Here is a 21,631-nt window from a genome sequence, read left to right as displayed (position 1 = left end):
TATGTAGCATTGTGATTATATTATGAGAAACGAGCGGCGCAAGGAAGGCTGTGATTTCCATAAGTATGCAGGTTAAAACCATAAAAATCATGATGTTTTGACGGTTACATATTCATTGTGCAAGATGGAGGGCGAGAAAGAAAGAGAGAGAGAGAATATTTCAGTGCACAAAAAAACCCTGAATCATAAAAGCTAAAACTCACTGAGGACAGGAGGCAGGTTAGTGTTCCAAATCCCAGTTTTATTGGTCGTTGGATTTCAGGTGAACCAATGGCACGAGAGGAAGATTAAACCACAATATCAAAAAAAAAAATTATACAAAATAATAATACAAAAGGAAGTTCCAGTTATACAAAGCAAAGATGTGGACTTTTCTTTTAACATTTTTTTTTTTTTTCCTTTTATTTTCCTACTGCCCATAAACTCAGAGTAAGGCACAGTCATTACCACATGTTTGCCCTTCCACATCCGTTTGTCTAAACCTTGGTCCTCGGTCGCCATGGAGACGCCGAGAACCGCGCTCTTTATTTCGCTTGGGATTCTCTACCCTTCTTTGCTGAAATGGTCAAAAAAAAAAAAAAAAAAAAAAAAAAAAAAGAGTTGGCCATGATTGTGTATCATTTCATGGGACAGAAACGATTGGTTTTCCATATTGATTTCCACGTCAACGGGATGGCTGAAGACGCCGTTTCGTTCGAGCGGAGCGTCTTACTGCAGAGAGAATCTTTGCTGCATTAGAAAATCAATGGAAATCAAACAAGCAGACGTTGACAGCAGACAAATTTAGCAGAACGTGCATCGCCGAAACACCCTAAAGTCAGCTTCTTCTCCTCTTTTTTCCCCTCCTTTTCACCTACGCTGATGAGTCTGGATCAGCGGAATCCAATAGAGAAGGAATCCTGATTCGGTCTGATCTAATTATAGGAGGTTTTCCTGCAGGAGTCGCGACACGGCTCAAAAGTTCAGCCGTGTCACTGCAGATGGACGGGGATTAACACCAAAGAAGAAGAAGAAGCAGATTTAGGTTATGAGGGCACTGTTACAGTCTCTTGGTCGAGGCTTCATCGCGTATGTGTGTATGAGATAGTTAATGAAGAGCACCAGATTCCAGTTCTGTCAGTTGTGTGTGTGTGTGTGTGTGAGTGAGATGATAGTTAGTCCAGTATCAAAGGTTTGGGTTTAATTAGGTTTACGTTTGGCAGAAAGCAGCTTTCAAAAGAGTCTCGAGATCATTTCGGTCCAGTTGCTATGGCGACCTAACGCCCACCCATGATAATGTCTGTGCCTTGGATATAGAAAAAGAAATGAATGCATCTGTTTTTGTCAGCGGGTGTTTCTTCCAGTAAGACAGGAGAGTGCAGTAAACATATGTGACCGCGCCATTTTTTTTTACTTTTTTTTTTTTGGGACATTTTTAGTTTGTGGAGGGAAAGGAGGACAAGTGTTTTCTTCCTGATTCAACTTCCTACATCCTGTTTCGGTCCAGGAAATCAGACTCCCCCGCCCCCCCCCCGCCAATGAGAACACAGCTAGAGAACGACACAGGAAACTGGGTTTACATTTTGAATATTTTACAGTTGAGATGAAGAGAGAGAGAGGGGGGAGGGGGGTTAAACCCGTCAGTTACATCATCTTCGATATCTTTATCATCATCGTCATCATCCTCATCATCATCAGCAGATCCGCTCCAGTTATATCACATAATCATCACACAGAGCGAGGCGACGGCGCCTGCTCTAGAAACAAACATACTAGACCTGGAGTGATAGACAGCTGTTCTTCCAGACAAACATACAAAAAGACGCTTCTACATGACCCAGTCTTCCAGAAACAGACGGTCAGGCCTCATGTGGAACCGGCCCAGCTAGATCCAGTCAGCTAGAACCAGCCGTCCTAGATCTGATCCGGTGGAGAGTCTGTTTTTAGAAGACTGGGTCGGGTAGAAACGGATCTACCAGACCAGGTCCGACACCATAAATACTGCCACCGTGTGCTGCTCACATAGACAATAGAGACTAATAGAAAGACAAGGTGAGGAGGGGTGGGGGGAGTGGGGCATTTAGAGAGGAGGGGCTCTTTAAGGTGGCTCTGCTCTGGGAGGGGAGGGGGGGTTGGGGGGGGGGGCAACCGAGTGAGAGGGGGGCCAATCGTAAGGCGAGGAGAGAGAGTGAGTGACGGGCGGGGGTGGGGGAGGGGGAGTGGGGGGGGTCGAGCAGCAAACCAGATCGGAGCAGGGAAAAGTGCACAGCCCCGCGGTAACTATGGCAACAAATAAAAAGGTCGGGCAGAGCAGAGCAGAGCTGGGAAGGGAAGGGATGGGGAGAAAGGCAAGGAAGGAAGGGGGAGAGATGAAGATGAAGGAAAGAGAAGGGGGAAAAAAAACGGCAGAGGCTTCTACCTCCCGTCTCCCCCTCTCTCTCTCTCTCCTCCCATCCGTCCCTCCTCCCTCCTGCCACTGTGCAGTTCGTCAACATGTTAAGTCGTAAGTAAGGGATGATAGACAGGTAGGGAGGGGGATAGGTAGATGTATGGACGGTGGGAGGGGGGGGGGTAGTGCTGCTGTGCGTTGCCGCGGTGACGCCTCCTCCTCCTCCTCCCTCAGTACTCCCACAGCGTGGCGGTGTCCAGGTCGTCGGCGTTGGCCTTCAGCACCCCGGCGTGGTCGCCGCGCAGGTACTTGCCGTCTCCGGCGTGGCGCACCGCCAGCTTGTTGTAGTCGCAGAACTCGAACAGGAAGTCCACGGGCGCGTCGCTGCTGCTCACCACAGACTGCTCGCTGCCCACCATCCAGTATTTACCTGTCGAGTCTGGGGGGGAGGGGAGGGGAGGGGAGGGGAGGAAGGGAGGTAAGGAGGAAGGTAAGGAGAGGAGGGAGGAAAGGAAAGTAGAAAGGGAAAGAGAGGAAGGAGGAAGGGAGAGGAGGGAGGAAACGAGGGGATGGAAGGTCAGGAGAGGAGGGAGGAAAGGAGAGGAGGAAGGTAAGGAGAGGATGGAGGACAGGAGAGGAGAGAGGTAAGAAGACGGAGGAACGGACAGGAGGAAGGTAGGGAGAGGATGAAGGAGAGGAGAGAGGTAAGGAAAGGATGGATGAAAGGAGATGATAAAGGAAAGGAGAGGATGGAAGAAAGGAGAGGAGGGGGTTCAGGAGGAGGGAGGAGAGAGGTAATGGAGAAAAAAATGGTAATGAAAGAGAGGATGGGTAAGGGTGTAAAGGGTTAGAGTTGGGAGAAGGGAAAGAAATGGGCGGCGGGTGTGTGATGGAAGTCAAGAAAAGGGGGGGGGGGGGGGGGAGATATGAGAAAGAGAAGGGAACAAAAAGATTAGGCTTAAAACCACCTTTGTGTGACTTAACACATACTGTAAAGGCGGTGAAATTAGCCGCATCAAATCCCTCTGTCTGGCAGCGGCGCCGTGAAGGAGTTAAGTCTGTAAGGAGGATCGCTCAGAGAATGAACCACTTAATCCCCTCACATGCCTGTAGGGAGGTCTTTCCTCACGCCGTGTCCGCAGAACACCTGACCTCTGCCCTCTGTAGGGAGAACCCACCTTGCAGGCTGTAGGCTCCGTCTCTGAACTCCAGGGCGAAGTAGTCGTAGGAGGAGCGGTTGGAGTCCAGCGTGCCCGTCACCTTCCTGCAGCCGATGAAGCCGTGCTCGCCGCGCAGCACGATGATGGGCCGGTTGATCAGCTTCATGATGAACTCCTCGGACTCGCCTGGAGAGGGACGGGGGCGGGCGGACGCGGGGGAACGTTAGTTGGAGCAATCTTAAGGGTTGATTTCATCGAGGTCTGCTTGAAGTACTGATTTACAGGCGTTCACTGACTGGACACACTGGTTAAAATGTATAAATGTCAAAATCTGTATTCCATTCAAAAACTACCACACATACTGCATGGTTTCAGCAAGGACTAAGATTTACTACAGATTTACTACTACTAAGATGTACTGCCACTAAGATGTACTACTACCACGATTTACCACTACTAAGATGTACTACTACTAAGATGTACGACTACCATGATTTACCACTACTAAGATGTACTACTACGATGTACTACTACCATGATTTACCACTACTAAGATGTACTACTACCATGATTTACTACTACTAAGATGTACTACTACCATGATTTACTACTACTAAGATGTACTACTACTAAGATGTACTACTACCATGATTTACCACTACTAAGATGTACTACTACCATGATTTACCACTACTAAGATGTACTACTACTAAGATGTACTACTACTAAGATGTACTACTACCATGATTTACTACTAAGATGTATTACTACTAAAATGTACTACTACTAAGATGTACTACTACCATGATTTACTACTACTAAGATGTATTACTACTAAGATGTTCTACTACCATAATTTACTACTAAGATGTACTACTACTAAGATGTACTACTACTACTACTATGATTTACTACTACTAAGATTGCAATGTAAGGGCATTTTTTGTATTTTTTGCACCTCAGTTGCTTGAGCCAAGAGTGCAGAGTTGTCGTATTACTCACTAAGAGATTTATGCAAATCAAGCGGTGGCACAAACATGCCCTCGACTGCACTGTGTGAGCCAGCAGTCCCCTTCATCACAAAATACAAGAACAAATTGCATGCTTCAGCTTTAATCCACTAAGGCTGGCACCCTCCTGCCCTTTATAATTGGAGCGTTTTCTGATCCGGTCTGAGACTCTCCCCTGCTTGCCTGACTTGCTGGCGATGAAGCTGCATCTCACAGCAGAGACAGCAGCCGCTCTGAACGGACAAGCTCTGGCCTGTGCCGCATAGATCTCCCATCCGCTACAATCGTTTGGGTGTGCTGGTGCTGTGAAGTGTTGGTGAATTGGGTGCAATCTTGATTTGCATGGTCTGGCCTATGAATTAATATGTGGGCGAAATGATTACATTTACATATCATTTACATATGCATGACCATGACAGGTGCAATGAGGCTTTATTCTTTAACCAGCGTGATTAGGCAGCTTTCCACTCATTGCACATGATTAGTGAAGAGCATGGCTTTCTGATTTAGTGTGGTGACACAGTGTGCACTCTTCTGAGTAAACCTTTAGTGAATCTGGGCCAGTGTGTCCGCGGCTTGCTTAAGAGTTTTCTAATGACATTTCCAATCAGCACGATTCACTTTAGAATATAAACATACAGATCAAGAACGGATTAAAAGCCTGCAACAGAACAAACAACAAAGCTAAAACACAAGGAGTGAACAACTAAGTTTGCCAGAGCCAGTATGCTCACAAGTGTGGAAGCGTTCGGTACAAACATCTGGAACGTCAAGCTATGATTTAATCCCTACACTCCTGAATTCCACTGTCTGCTTGGTGTCACCGCCACACTGCAGCCGCCGTGGCGCTGGATGAGCTGCGTCGACTCAACCAAAACACACTGACCTGCAGAGTCCATGGTGGCTGCTAGCTGGCCGTTTTTCTTGGCGGCGACGTATTTCCCATTGGCAGCCCGGAGAGTCAGCCTCTTCCCACGCCACTCAATGTCAAAGTAGCAATTAGTTGACCTGCAGACAGAGAGACAGAGAGACAGACAGAGAGAGAGAGTGAGAGAGAAAGTGAGAGGTTAGAGGGATAATTAAATTGACATGGCAGTGAGTCATCTAGTTACACTCTTGCATGAGAGCCGGGTGTGAACACGCAACACACACACACGTATACATTTAACTCTCCTGTTGCTCAGAAAACAACACCTGGCTGTTTTATCAAGAGCTTAAGTAATTGTGAGGTAATTGGATAGGCAGGCTTAGGTCTAATGGGAGAAGGGTATAAGCTTCACTTGTAGTCTTTGGTAAAGGTGTTCTACTAAGGAGCTTGTTAATTCCTTGAGTGCATTTTCAAAATGGGCTTTTATTTTCTAGCATGGCTGTGAGATTGTCCAGCAGAGAGATGGGGGAAGAAAAGATGTTTGCGCGTGAGGAGCGAACTGAGTCAAATCTCAAGAATGTGTCGGAGGAATTCAGTTACTTCCTGCAGCCCCTTCTGCCCTGTGATCCCTCAGTGTCGACGACTCTCTGCTCTCCCTTATCTTAAAATGAGAGAGAAGGGTGGGGGGGGTCAGCCCCAAAGTAACCCAGCACATGTTTCTGGGCCATTTTGGTGTTGAATCAAGGTTCTATTGTGCTCTACAGGAATGCTGAAATAACCTCAGGGACCTTGGCCTCTTTGTTGCCATGAATGTTAGATGAGCAACACAAAATATTACAAAGTCCTTCCTAGTGTTGAGTTGCACCCCACTGTGTACAACCCATGATTGTCTAAAAACCATCATTAACTCCTCTCCCCACCATCCTAATGTTTTGTCCACTAAGTGTATATACATCACCATTGTGCAGATGTATTTGCCCTTTGACATTTGCCCTTATAGCCTATAGTTTCCATATGGTACCACACTCCACTGGTGCATCTTGGGATTTCAAATGAACATACATGGGAAAGCATATCATTTTCTTTAAGTTTGTTTGATTCATCACTGAATCTTCTGAATCTTAGAGCTCTTCAATATGTGGCTTGATTTTTCGTTTCACAAAGAGAAAGGAAACAAAGTAGTGAAGGACGACAAGAGGAACCTCTAGGAGAGTGTCTTAAGCTTCCACTCCTGCGTCTGTCTGGGGCCTCACAGGGGCAGGGGCACAGAAGTCAAGGGTCAAAGGTTAACGGCCAGCACTCTGGCCTCAACACTACCCTAATTTCACTGGGCATAAAGAAAAAACACACACACACACACACACACACACACACACACACAACCTCTCTTCAGGCTACACTTCTCAAGTGCACTCAACCTCCCACGACATGCCATGAGCACACATACACACTCACTCTTCACCCCCCCACCCCTCCCTCCCTCCCTCCCTCACACACACCACCACCACCCCATGCAATACACACAAAACTCCTAAGTCATACCTCAGCTCAAATTACCAGGGAGGACTACAGCCTAAGAGCTGTGACGGGCCGGTGTCGGGTTCTCCAAGACCAACACACACACACACACACACACACAACCACACAATCACTTGTCTGGAGAACACAATCACTGCTTTTGAGAGAACAGTGAATGGACAGAATGGAACAGGTGTGGTTGTAGCGAGTCTTACAGTTTATGATGCGTATCTTACTAGGCCAGGGCAGGAGAGAATAGAGAGGGATGATATCTGTGTGTGTGTGTGTGATCTCACTTGGTGGAGGCGGTGCACTGCAGTCCACCGTTGGCAGTGAGGGTCCAGTATTTCCCGGCGGCGGTTCGGAACGCACACTTCTTGTTTTCGCGAGACATCTCCACCTGGAACACTTCCTGGTCCCCTTCCTCGTCCTGATTGGCCGACAGGTCCATACCTGGGCGGGGTCAGAGGATTGGAGGGCGATTAGCTAAAATGTAGGCCAGTCAGTCAGTCATCGGTCGAGCGCACATGTTGCAGGCCGCAAATAGCCACAGGCACTGCAGATTGGGGAAGGTGTGTGAAAATCGACAATAGCAACCAACTGACCAGATGCACACACACACACATCCAAAACGCTTCCAACACACACCCACACCCATCCCAGCACCCGTCCTGTGGTCAGGATCAGACATAGTAAATGAGCAACATCAGACAGTTGGGATTAGAGGGGGATTTTGCACAGCTGCAGACACACACACACACACACACACACACACACACACACGTCATGCTCCAGCCAGGCCCAACCAATAGTTTGAAGGGTTAATCCCCATGGTGGACAGTCGCTAAACACAGTAGCTGAAAAACCAGAGACACAAGCATCTTCACATCAGTGGCATCTATATACAATGAATAGAGAGCCAAGTGTGTGTGTGTGTGTGTGTGTCCATACATCCTCCTGTATGTGTAAAGAACACCAGACCTCATTAAAAACACATCAAACCCACTTTAAGCACTTAGAGCAACAAAGCAGTAAGCAAACATGAGTCATATAGGATGGACACACGCACACCCAACTCTCCCCCCACATATACACACACACACACACACACGCTTCATGCAGTACAATGCGTGCTATTGTAGAGGGTGATGTCATGGTGTGTGGACCTATAGCCAGGGGGTTGGATTGACAGAGAGATGGACTGGCGGCTCGAGTGCTGTGTAAATGTGTGTAGAGGGAGGGAGACGGGGAACGAGACAGAGAGAGAAAGAAAGAAAGATGTGTTTGAGAACACAAATCGCCAGACTCATGTGTTCCCTACCCTTCTCTACCCGTCTCCCTTTCATGCATGACCCTCCCCCCTCTTCTCCATCTCACTTTTTCCATCTTTCTTTTTCTCTCTAGCGGCCGACTGGCTAAAGTAGTCACACTGACCACATTAAAGAAGTGAAAATCCACCCTAAAGCGCTAAAAAAAACAAAACAGCTACTGGTGATGCGTCTTGCATTTCCGGGTCCATTTTGTTTGGTGGTGTAGAGAGAACAATTTCTCCACTGACAGCAGCCTCAATAGCCCAGAATGCAATGCAGCCACAAGACAAACGTTTTGAGTAAAGGGGTGATTTGACTGGAAAACCCCGTGCTTTTTTGTTCTTACAATGACATCACCATTACCCTCTCCACCTACACTATAACCCACAGCTGAATGGGGCAGGTCCAGGCACATTTTCTGGTGGGTTGTTTAAAGGCATTCTGGGAAATGTAGGAAATCATTATAAAGTAGAAGTAGAGGAGGCAGGTTGAGGGAAAATGGGTTCACCAAAAAATCACTTCATCACAAAATAACTCCTCCGCTATTTTAAGAGTGTATGGGCCACCATGCTAGTCCAGTGTGTGTTGTGACAGAGGAGGCATTACCTAAGCTGCCTGTCACTCAAGAATCATTGTTCACATTTTGCGTTTGAAAAAGAAAATATGTCTCCTCTCCCGTCGAGTGCCTACTAAACTCGACCCGGGAACTCTGGCCTCTGCGGACAGATTGAGTTTCTGCAGAAATATGTGGGGATACACACACACACACACACACACACACACAGATGATTGAGAAGGAAAAATAACTGGCCAAGATGAGAACCACATGGCAGTAATCGACCGCCTGGCACAGAGATGATGAACAAGAAGGAGGGGGGGAGGCAGAGAGAAATGGGAAGGAGAGCGAGGAGGAGAGAGGTAAAGAAGGAAAGACAAAGAGAGAGCTGGTCAAGAAGATGAAATGGAGATTGAGCAGCAAGAGGGAGGGATGGTTTGAAGGAACATATTAGAATAAGGGGGGGAAAAGGAGAAGGGGGGGGGGGGGGGATTGACTGAGCTCTCCTGGTGTTTCTGTTGGAGCGTTTGTGCGTTTGATCCCTGCTATAAGTCACGGCGATAACTCAAACAAGCCTGGACTCTTACCTAATCCTTGCTGCTTCCTACATGGCCGACACAGGTACTCACTACAGTGGCAGAGGAGAGCCCATTCATTTACTCTGGCAGGGGAGAGAGAGACGCTTCCATCCAAAACAGCCTCGCAGTGGGATTAGAGAACAGCCTAGTGAACAGTCCTATTCCAAAATGCTATGAGTCACTTTTTAGGGGAAAAATATGACCTTTGATTCATCATTCAACATCTGAAAAATACAAAGGACCCAGTGATAAATCGGTTTGGAAACATATCGGGTCGATATTGGCCTTTCAATTCTTCATCTAAAAGGTTTAATGTATCCCAGAATTTCCCCAGCTGTTGGATAGGTGTGGTGGGTCACCCTGCTTGAAGAGCTGCTGACTCAAGAATTGCATTATTCTGGGTTTCAATGGAGAGTTTTAGTGTGTCCTAAATGTGTTTCAGAGGCTTTTCCACCCTGACAAGATTAAAATTCTAATAAAACACTGAGTACTTGGAATTTTTTGGCATGGAAACTGTCAAATTTAAAGGCCCAAAATATCGGCTATCGGGACTTTAGTCTAAAAATATCGGTATCTATATTTTTTCTTGTGCTTTCTTGTTTCTAACTGCTAATAGCACTGCTTGTATATATGCTTATTGTCTATTTGGCTATTGCTTGTGGCTGTATATTGCACTGCATGCCACTTTTTATTGTTTTGTTTTTGTCCGTCCCATTTCACTATATGAAAATAAACCAGGAAACTGACAACACGTGTACTTTGCATTTTGTACAGCAAACTGTAAAGCAGTGTTTACCCTACTGTTGAGCTGGTGAGGTGTTTGGCCATCCCACCTAGAGGAAATGACCCCGAATACCCCCCTAACGTCATTTGAATTTGAGTTTTAGAAGAAAACATCTCACTTCGTTCTTGTGAACATAATTTACAAACCAGATTCTTTTTAAAAGGAAGTTTGGTGGTGTTTGGCTGGTTGGTCTGTTGTATCTGGCGTGGACTGGATGGGACATTTGGGTCTCTGAAAGCAAAGGGAAGCGGACAGATTAATGGGTGCTTGATGTGAGCGCCTAAATAAAGAGACACTTTGTAACAGAGAGAGAGAGAGACAGAAACAAAGGAAGGGAGAGAGACATCATCTACTCTGCTGCTCTTTTCACTACAGCCTGCGGCTCGGTGTCGCGTCAATCACCCAAACACACACACACCTTGAAAGTGGTCACAGGTCAGCACAGGGATGGAAAGAGATGGGTGGGTACACACACACACACACATCTTGACTTACAAGGCTGACAGAGACAAAACGCTCCCCCTGAGGCCCTTGGAGCCTCAGCCATGACCTCAGAGAGAGGCCAAGGCTGGCTGCTCATCAGGGTTAGCCTGTGTGTGTGTGTGTGTGTGTGTGTGTGTGTGTGTGTGTGTGCGTGCATCAGGGTAGGCGTATCTGGGTCTCTGAAGCTCATAGGGTTAATCGAGGAGGAGGAGGAGGAAAGAGGGTTCACGCACTCACACACACTCCACTTCCCTCTTCGGAAAAACCACACCAAAAGATGTACGGCCACACATGCAGAATCCTCCCCAACCACACCAAACGCGCACACACGTGTACACACACACACACACACATACACAGACACACACGCAGCAGCAGCCACACCAAACACCGCTCTTGAAAATAACCCCCTCTATCTTTGTGTCCACCCCACCCACCGCATTATTCAGGCTTGCTGGTGGCAGGCACAGATTGTTGGCATCGGTTCCTGTGAGCCAGCAGGACTCGGCACCAGTGGGCCGGCATGAGCGCACACGATTGTATCAAGTGCAATTGTGTCTTCGGTGTGTGTGTGTGTGTGTGTATATATGTGTGTGTGTGTCTGTGACCTATTGTTCAGCAGGCCTGACTGAGGAGGCGACCAGCTGGGGCACAAACGAGGAGCCAGATCATCTGTCTTTGTTCCGATCCAAACACACACACACACACCATAGCCAACCTACACACTAAATACAGTGCCGACCTATACGTCACAGCTCATACAGTATGGACAGTGCAGCACACATAAGACTGGAGAAAGACCAGCACATACCACAGTAATAGACTCCTACTCCTACTACAGATCACACCACAGACACACAGTGAGCAGCTAGACCGGTCAAAACCAGTTACACTTGATAGAAGTCTGAGTCTTTTGGAATATGCTTTAAAACCATTCCCTGTTCACTGTATTGCAAAAAATCGACCAGAAACCGGCGTTCTGCTGTGAATTAGTGGGCATTAGTGAGGAGACGCAGCCGGAGTGGAGCAGAACGACACACTGGAGACCGGCTGAAGACCGGCCATAATAAAATACAAGACATTAAGGAGGAGAGCTTCCCTGGCGCTCTGCAGAGGCTGTGAGGCGGCTCCCCTGGCACACGCACACACACACACACACCGTCTGAAAACACACAAACACACCGAAGGTCCGTAAACACATTAAAGCGCCAGCATACACACCCGGTCGAGGCCGGAGAACGCTACCAAGGATGCATGAACGGATCGCTTCCTGGCTTCTTTTGTACGGTTGTGGTTGAGTGTGTGTGTGCGCTTGTACATGTGTGCGAGTGTGTTGATGTTGTGGGGGCGGCAAATCATCACCCTTCAGGCTGCAGGGATTAACACACACCAGCCAAGGTCAGGGTTGTGTCTAGTTAGTGGGAACACTGTGTGTGTGTGTGTGTGTGTGTGTGTGTGTGTGTGTGTGTGTGTGTGTGTGTGCGTGTGCGCGTGTCCACGTTTCTGTGTGTGTCTCATTTCCTGCCAGCGGGGGGTGAGGCAGACAGAAAGGGTGTCAGGGCTGAATCACAGCCAGACACAAAATGGAGCCACAGTTGCCTCCTCTCTCTCTCTCTCTCTCTCTCGGTCTGCTCATACAGGACCGGCAGAGTCTTGCAGGGACTAGCCTAGACGCACAAGAATTTGCCTTAACCGATGCTTGTAAATCCAAACAACCGGGCATATTTCCATTCATAGACCGGGGGGTGGGGGTTAGTCACCGGCTGAGAAAACATTCCACATTCAAGGTGCTCTGCCTTATTACCATATCATCCAATGCCCACTGGTTCTCGGTCTGTACATTTCATTATTCTGACACAAAACCCAGCCCAGTCCCACGAGGGATCGAGCCCATCCATCCATCCAGAAACCAGTGCAGTCCCCGCAGGACTCTGGCCTCTAACATCCGTCACTATCCCTGCTGCTGTGTGTCCGGAGAGGAGTCAGCACTCAGTGGTCACACCAAGCAGCCAGCAGGATATGGTGCTCTCTCTCTCTCTCTCTCTCTCTCTCTCTCATCCATTTAGCTGACAGGCCGGGCACTCCGTTTTCACCCACACTCACACTGCAGTTCAGGGGCAGCACAGGCCACTTAGAAGGCCATTGAGCTCGGGGCTAACTGACTAGTAATTGTGTCTCGGTCCATGCGAGGGTCGTTAAACGGCCTCCCGGGGAGTTGTGGCCATCGCCGTTCCAGGGATTAAGAGAGGGGATGTCACAACCGGGAAATGAGCAACAGCACAGACTCAGATTAATGGAATTTATGAATGTTGCAAGCGCAAATGACCGGAGGGCGGCTGAATCTGGAGGGGATGGGCTGTTGCAACTTGTCATGTAATATTGCTTAAACTTGTGGTTGCAAAACAAAAATGGGACCCGTTTCTGTTGGTTCGACAGGACTACTAGCATGTTTTAATAATTTAATAGCTAGGACATCTTAAGTCCCAAAGTGCTGAATTTCTGTTCTGGGTTTAAGTTTTGGAGCACTTCAGAAATATGACTGATATCTGATCTTTGTAGAATGTCTTTCTGAAATCTCCCCAGTTCCTGATGTCACCACTAAGGCTGCATGATTAATCATTAAATTCAAACTGCATTTTTGACATGTGAGATAACAAAGCCGCATCTGTTACACTGATCTCTTCTGTTGGACAGTCCCAACATACATGTAGAGCTGATGTTGATTTGTAGGCCAGTCAGAGGCCTGCTTAACAGTTGTTAGCCAATCAGAAACTAGAGGGGCAGTGATAGCAGATCAGGTGAAGACAACTGAAAGAAATGTATGACACTTATTTATGACAGTGAGGAGAAGGAGGTTGTTGGCAACAGTGTTGCAGTGAATGAGGATGATGTCCAAAAAATAATTCAGCATAGTTTATCATCATTGTTTGGCAATAGTTTGGATTCATGAGAGCAAAAGTATTAAAAACGCAGAGCTACTTGAGGAAGCACTGGGTTGCATGTCAACAGAAATGGGAACAAATGGATTCTAACAGTAGAAACCCTTCCCATGTGGGTCTCGGCACTTTTGACAGTCTCAACAAATCATTTCTCCATTAAATGAAAGGATGCCTAGACCGGCTTGCTGTGACCAAGACCGTGAACCGTTTTCGATTGGACAGAGCGGCTTTTTGACTGACCCACTTGAGCTCGCTTACGTCAAAAGCCCCTCCGGTTGCTAATGGAAGCCACCCCAGTTCAACCGCCATCTTGGCTCAGGTCCGCCGAGTAAATAAGCCACTCCAGAGAGGAGCTAGCCAGACCGGCAGCTGTCGGTTTAAAACATCTGGAGCCAGTTTAATTCCGCTCAGCATTTAATCCATATTACAATGATCCAGTTGTTTGGCGGGGTAAATCCAGTCTTCCTCTACAGATTAGAACCGCCTGCTCGTTATGTAAAGATTTGGGTACCGTGGGAGAGAGCGTCCTTTAACCGGGTTCAAGTGTCTATGTCAGCTAGCATTCTCCCTGCTGAAGTGTCACTGAGCAAGACACTGACTCAGTACAGGCGCTGCTCTGTTGCTGACCTTTGACCTCTGAGAATCTCCCTATGGTGATCAATAAAGAACTACAGTATACAATGCTAAAACATATCCCAATATGTATTTTAGTTTTGACTGTGCTGAAGTCTACCTAAAATCACTTCTTACTAGTGTATAAAAGCAGAGATAAATCCTAACTGAACGTATTGTTGATTGTATTAGCATAATTCAAAATGATATTGCATAGTAGAGACTCATCCTTTACAATTGCATGAGCAGAATGTCGCTGTGGCATTTCATTAAACTGCACAGAGCATAATAGGGAGCATAATCTAATGGAGCAAAGTGCCTGGCAGATATGGGTTTTTTTTTCCCTTGGGGATTAATAAAATGCATTTCATTATCTCATTTCAGTGTATTCCGTCATCTAATTTCAGCGGATCAGTTTGAAATTGACAGTATTCTCCGGTTTTTGATGTTATAACCCTTTTTTTGGGCCGTCCTCACCTTCAAAAACTGGCCTCCATTTTGTGCCCGAGACTGAGCAAGAAGGAGGGAGAAAAAGGAGAAGGAACGGCAGATCATTGTCGGTGGCCGCGCGCCTACTGAGAAAGTGGATGAATATTCCTATGCTGAGTAAATAAACCAGCGAGACAGAACAAACAAGCGGAGGGTGTGACAGGAAAATAGATGGAACGGGGGGGGGAAAAAGAATGGCAGATCATACTTTCTGAAAAGAGGAGAGAAACCACTGAACCACACGGTATTCTCACCAGTGTATTCCTCTGACCAGAGACTAAATATAGACTCGCAGGGCATCAATTATATTCCAATCGTTCATTACAGCAGACAGCACCGTCGTCCCTCCGCTTTCTCACTCGTTTTCTCCCATCTCGTCCTAAATCTTATCCACATTCCACTGCACTCTGGTTAGATCCGTTTAGATCCAGGTAGTAAGCCTTCTTTCTGTTAAAATCTCCTTTCCTCTGACTATTCTCTGGGGTGTATAGCAGGGTTCCCACACTCACTTGGACATCATGTACTTTTCAGTGATTTTCAATGTCTTGTTTGATGAAGTTCAAGGACTCCAAATTGGCATGTTTCAAGGGAAAGAATGATATTGGTCAAAATCAGACATCATAGACGCCTCATTCTTTTGACTCATGATCTTCTTGTCAAGTCAAGAAATCATGGTGAAATCCTGAATTTTAAAACTGCTGCTGTATCAACACAAATCTCCATCACAGGGTTTTCCTCATGTCCCTCGTGTTGATTCTAGGATGGAGAGAGATCCAGGGAACTGAGGCATAGTCATGAATTTGGATGCTATATTTGAATTAAACGTTAAAGGATTTTCAAGGCCCATGGGAGCCATGTTATAGGGATAAATAAAGATGGATGGATGGTTGGTCCCTCTTTTGCCATTTTCATATTGTTATCTAGGCTGATGGAGAGGAATGACGTGGGTACAGGCGGGTGGAGGGGTGTCAACACTCTGTGCTCGCCTTTTCCTCCCTCACCCTTGCTGTCCAATTTCCTCTCTATCCTTCCATAACCTTTAATCAATAGCAGCCATGCCACTGGGGTGTCTGGGTCCTGATTAAAAGGGCCCTGTATGTGTGTGTGTGTGTGTGTGTGTGTGTCCACTGTCAGCCTTACCAGGGGGTCTACAGCCTGAGCCAGAGGGCAGTCATCTAACCAGACACCCATCAACATGACTACTGTCATATGACTGATGATGACTACAGACACATACCAGCCAGGCCTGAAGCTCAGAGAGGGGAGGGGGGGAAAGATGGGGGGTGGGGAGGGTGAGTTTTGAATGGAGGGGGTGGGTGAAGGGAGAAGGTGGCAAGAGAGGAGATGGACGATGGCAAGGAGATGGTAAGAAGTTGGGGAGGCACAATGAGAGAAGGGAGGAAGGGTGGATGGAAGGAGATAGGGAAGGATAACGTGGGAAGGTAAGGAGGGGTGAGAAAGAAAGAAAGAAAGAAAGGAAGGAAGGAAGGAGGGAAGAAAGAGGAGGAAGACAAGCTCATATCTCTGCCCACTCAGCCCATACAGCTGCAGACCAGGCACACATGGACGCAATTAACATCCACACACGCACACTCCAGAGCCGTGCGATTTGATCTGAAAATCAATAATCAGGCCAAGTGTGCCCACCTCTTTCCCCCGGACTGCTTCTCTCCTGAGCAGGTCACGTATCCACCCGATAATTATTGATAAGCAGACCTGTGATCAGCGGTGGAGTTCCAGCCGCCCACCAGCCAGCACAGCTTGTGTTTGTGTATAAACACACGTCCTACGCCTGCGTGTCAACATCTGAACCATAAGCCGGTTTGCCTCGACTTCTCAGATGCTTGCAAAGGTCCAAAGGCTGTACTTTGAGTGAGATGTCTAACAAAGGATTTAGGTTGATTGCACACTGGCTGCTGTCAAAGCAGACCTGTATGGTTTTTGGGTGCCATGTTATTTAGGGCTGCAAGACCATGGCTGAAATGATAATACTGATTATCTTTCTATTCTACACACTTTTTGCACCTTAGCAGCGTTTTGAGCATTTTTGTGGACATTCTAAATGAAGTGAAATGGTTCAATATTGACAGTTTTTTCTACGACTATGAACTGGAAACTAAAATCACGATATACAAACTACACATAATCAATTGCGCAGCTCTACATGCCAACTATGATCTTCCCTTTCAAGAATGTCACAGCTACTGTGGGAAAACTAGGTGTGCTTTGCTGTGTGTGCACATCACACTGGCCAACTTTGGAAATCGTGGGAACCAAAACTGATGGATTCAACTTGAGCCTGTGAAAGTGTGTGCTGTGAATCTCATCTATACTGTCTGCTCTTGCCCTGCACTTTAATATATGGAGGCACACAGGCCTATGCTGTGTGTTTGGTAGTTTTCAAGCCATCTACAATATGGATGAGTGCTCCTGTCAAACAATCTATTTAGTATGAGGAAATACATACAGGCCCATGTCTTTGTGAGTATGTAGGCCATCTGCTCTTGCCCTATATTCCAAATTAATGTATATGTGTGTGTGTCTTTGTTGTCATGCATGTCCTCCTGTGTGTGTGTGTGTGTGTGTGTGTGTGTGTGTGTAGGCTGCAGGGGGGCTGCAGTCTGACATTCCATCACGTTAACCCTTCCTCTGCCAGGGGCTATATGGCTGCCAACACACACACCATGCTGTCACCAGACCACCAGGCCTGAACACACACACACTCACACTCACAGCCTGGACCCACACCTACCTTGCCGGGTGGAGACGTTCCTCTCGTTCCCCGCGGTGAGCACGACCTGCGGGTGGCTCTGCTCCAGCACGAACAGCTCGTCCTTGCCCACGCGCGCGCTCTTGCCGGACTTCATGGTACCGGAGGGCCCAGAGGGCGCGAGGTACTTGCCGGTACAGTCCCTGAACGCCACCTTCCCGGAGCGGAACTCCAGCGTGTAGCCGGTGCTCTTGTCCGTCTTGGACACCAGGCTGCCGTCGTTCCCCAGGAAGCGGTTGTCGGAGGTCTGCAGGTGGTAGCGCTGCTCGCGGAACACCAGCGTGATCATGGAGTCCACCCCCCACGGGACGTCCCGGTCGATGGCGATCTCGTCCACCTTGGAGCTCAGGTGCGCGTACCTCTTGCGCGTCAGGCTGAAGATGTTCACCTGCGGGTGCATGGCGATGTGCACGCTCCACTTCTCCGCCACCGAGGCGGTCTGGGCGAAGCAGATGATCCGGTCCTCGGTGCCGCCCAGGTAGCGCCCGTGCGGCTCGGACTGCAGCGACCAGCGGCCGTCGTCATGGGCGGTGATGATGAACCGACACTCCGGCCCCGGGGTCTCGCTGTCTCCGGTGACGTTCCCGTCCTTGTCGGCGGCGATGTACCGGCCCAGATGTGACTTGAGGCAGAAGACGTTGCCGTTGGTTTCGTCACCGCTCTGCTCGAGAGTCCAGATCTGCTTCTTCTTCATGCTCGTGGCGGAGGCGTTGATTTTGAAGCCGAACGTCTCGGCCGTTAGGTATTTGTTCCCGCAGTTGATGAGACCGAACTGGATCTGCAGCATGTCGCTGGTTCCGTTGGTAGCACCGTTAGTCGACATGGTCGGTTCTGTGTGCTCGAGCCTGGACCGGGTCTGATGGAAAAGGGGGGGGGTTCTGCACAGTGAGCTCGCGCCTGAAAGGGTGGGATGCTCTGCCTCGCGTGCTTCTCTTTGTTTGGGGAGTGTATGTGTGTGTGTGCCTGTGACTGTGGGTGAGTGGGAGTGTGTGAGCGCGCGCCGCCGGTCCTCAGTGCTCTGTCTCACAGCGCGAGCCCGCCGCCACAGCTGCAGCCTATATACCGATCAGTGACGTTGCGCTCCTGGCCACGCCCCCTCTGTGAACAGAAATCTGGGAGCAGAGCTGAAGTGTCAGGAGGATTTAGTTTGATTGCTCTTCTGCGGCTACTGTTCATTTTTAACTAAATCTTGTCATCACCCTTGTTTCCTTTCTCTCCTTCCCTTGTCTGTCCCCACAACACACACACACACACACACACACACACACACACACACTATTCCTGACCTGAAAAAAATGATAAGGAATACTGCTGACTTCTAAGGAGAGGAGAGGAGAGGAGACAAGGAGATGAGAGGAGAAGAGAGGAGACAAGGAGAGGAGAGGAGACAAGGAGAGGAGAAGAGAAGAGAGGGGAGGAGAAAGGGAGAGGAGAGGAGAGGAGACGAGGAGAGGAGAGGAGACAAGCAGAGGAGAAGAGAGGAGAGGAGACAAGGAGAGGACAGGAGAGGAGACAAGGAGAGGAGAAGAGAGGAGAGGAGACAAGGAAAGGAGAGGAGACAAAGAGAGGAGAGGAGACAAGGAGAGGAGAAGAGAGGAGAGGAGGAGAGGAAAAGAGAGGAGAAGATGCTTGAGGTCTTAACTCAGTCTAAGAGCAGCGTGTTAATAAGTTGGAAGATAGAGAAGACGGGGAGAGGAGGCCCCATTAACCACGATAACCATCCCGTTTATCCACATTCACAATATAGCAGATCTGTTTTCAATAACATCATGCCCCCCCCCCCCCCCCCCACTCCTCCTCCCCTCCAACACTGATCAGATAGGCCCAGCATTCAAATCATGAGGACGGGGGTGTGTGCGTCCACACACAAAGCTCCTCTATTCATGGCACATCAGAGGGCAGGAAAGGCCTAGCTCCATAAACAAAGAGGCCAAACAGATCACACTGGCATCTTCTCTGCACATGTGCACGCACACACACACACACACACACACATTCAAAGTGCAGGCTCATAGCAGCAGTAGTTACACACTCACACAAAGGGTGGCTTCATATCAGAAGTACTGTAGTTACACATTTATTTCTCTCATACCAAAACACACACACACAGTGTATAGTTTACAGAGTAGTGTGAAATGTCCTGAATGTAATCTGTTGTGTTCGTTGGCGCAGCTCGTTCAGACACTCTCTTTAGGCAAAGTGAGTGGTGAGAGTGAGAGCAGTGGTTGAGTCCCCCGCCTCCTTCTGAAACCACACATTATTTATGCCCGGGCCCATATGCAAAGGAAGGCTCTAAGAATAGGAGACCTAGTAGCTGCAGGTCTGTGAAGACCGACGCTGAATCCAGACCAGCTCCAGGGTCGCTGGTCTGCAGCTGACCTCTGACCTCTGACCAAGCAAAAGGAGACTTGCCTCATGGTGTTCCATAATGTAAGACCTTATTGTTGTTATTGATGTTTGTATGACCTCATAATTTACCCTGCTGCCTATAGCTGGCATCTTCATCCATCTCCATAGATCACCGCCCTTCACCTTCCAAGAACTAGTTTACAATCACTGTTCTTCTTATAAAATCATTTTTATGGCTTCTCTGCTTCATCACACTTCATAAGTATAAGCCGGGCTGTCAAACTACTTCTATCCCGTATCTGTATCCTGTGTATTTATTTCTATTCATATGGTACTATAAATAAATTGTGACTGTCAGAACCAGGGTGTATTGTGATATTTCAGTGTGTCTCGTTCACTTCCCTGCATGCTGACTGGATGATGGTTTGTGAAAAGACATGTGGGAGTAATCTAATCAGAGGTAATCTCTCCCTGCCTCTCTTACATTATTCCTGCGGTCTGGATGAATTCAATTTGATTCAAGTAAACAAATCAAATCTAGATGTGACTAGAATTACAGTAAATATTATCATCAGACTCTAATGCTTGGATATGTATAAATTGATTGTTTACATCTGTTGACCTGAGTTAAAAAAAAAAACTGAAGGTGTACATGAAGATCTCTAAGCGTTTTCTGAATCAAAATACAGCTTCTGACTTCAAACTGGACCACAAATCTCTCCTCTGTTCACCTGCCAGCAGCCTTATGCTTCTTCTATCATCTTATTTACTTACTTTACTTACTCCATCGTATGTTTACTTATGTCTGAATTAAAGGGATAGCTCAGAGAAGCCTAATTCATCTAATTCATCATGAATTTTCAGCCCTTTCAGTCCATTCATAAAGCATTTGCATCAGTCCTTTTGATTACTGAGATTGTAGAAGCAGATGTGCTAGTATAATGCTGCCTTCAGGTGCTGTCAGAAATTTCCAAATTATGACTTGAGCTTGCATGAACGGTACAACAAACTGGTAAATACGAGTGAGAAAGTAGAAATTTTCTATACCCAAGTCAAACAGATGTGATGTTTAGGGGCGTATTGAATAGTGTAGGGAATAGGAGCTGTGTCAACAAACGATAAAAGTCATGTTTACAACTTGAATTTGAATAAATTAATTAAATCATCAATCACATGACCGATGCGCATTGCATTGCTCTTTATTCTGCCGCTGCAGCACAAAGAAGATATTATGTGCCATTAAAGGCAGCCACCCAAAAAAACACTTTTGGGTCCATTTTGTTATTATTTTCCACTAAAACTACTAATTCACTACTACTACCTACTATCTGAGATTGATTGATAACGCCTGGCAAAATCGTATCAATTAGCTTTCTCCCCAAAAGTGCAAATCCCTCACATCCTCTCCTCTACGCCGCCTGAAACTGGAGCTCAAATTAACCAAGAGGATTTAGATGAATAATTGATTCAGGTTTGTTGTGGGATTAGTGGACGGTCAACACTCACAGATGCTCCACTCTGTGTTTGTTTGCTGGTCAGGAAGGCTTGTGTACTGCATGTTTATTCAAAGCTCTGGGTTTCTTTGCGTTAAGTGGTGTGAAAGTTGTTAGGGTGCTTCAGTATGGAGAAGTGCTGTTAGTTGTTGATTGTTGGCTCCTAGCTCATCGTCTTTTTCAATCTATTCTTATTGCTGCCATCCTCATTGTCATCATGATGTGAAGAGTTTATTTCCAACATGCTCATATCCATTGTGGAAAGCGATCATCACCTGAAGTTCATCATTCAATATCTCTAAGCTACAGAGGATCCACTCTGTAAAAGTGTTATAATTTTGTCA

The 21,631-nt window shown here is 47.3% G+C and overlaps 1 protein-coding gene across 1 annotated transcript; it reads right to left on the bottom strand.

Annotated features, from left to right (window-relative positions):
* Positions 1-235: 235 nt before the first annotated feature.
* On the bottom strand, positions 236-18,446 carry fscn1a (fascin actin-bundling protein 1a). The gene is made up of 5 exons (XM_071539481.1): positions 17,428-18,446; positions 7,221-7,377; positions 5,425-5,546; positions 3,547-3,714; positions 236-2,807 (listed from the first exon to the last, which is right to left on the bottom strand). Exons 1-5 carry the CDS (start codon positions 18,266-18,268, stop codon positions 2,599-2,601), a joined length of 1,497 nt encoding a protein of 498 aa, XP_071395582.1. The 5' UTR covers positions 18,269-18,446; the 3' UTR covers positions 236-2,598.
* Between the last annotated feature and the right edge of the window lie 3,185 nt (positions 18,447-21,631).

The sequence above is a fragment of the Centroberyx affinis genome, unplaced genomic scaffold (assembly GCF_046629955.1).
Source record: "Centroberyx affinis isolate AG114_WGS23_722 - 3 ecotype Tasmania unplaced genomic scaffold, CSIRO-AGI_Caff_v1 ptg003461l_1, whole genome shotgun sequence".
NCBI lineage: Eukaryota > Metazoa > Chordata > Actinopteri > Beryciformes > Berycidae > Centroberyx > Centroberyx affinis.
The sequence above is the reverse complement of the archived record's forward strand: the minus strand, read 5'-3'. Positions and strand labels throughout refer to the sequence as shown.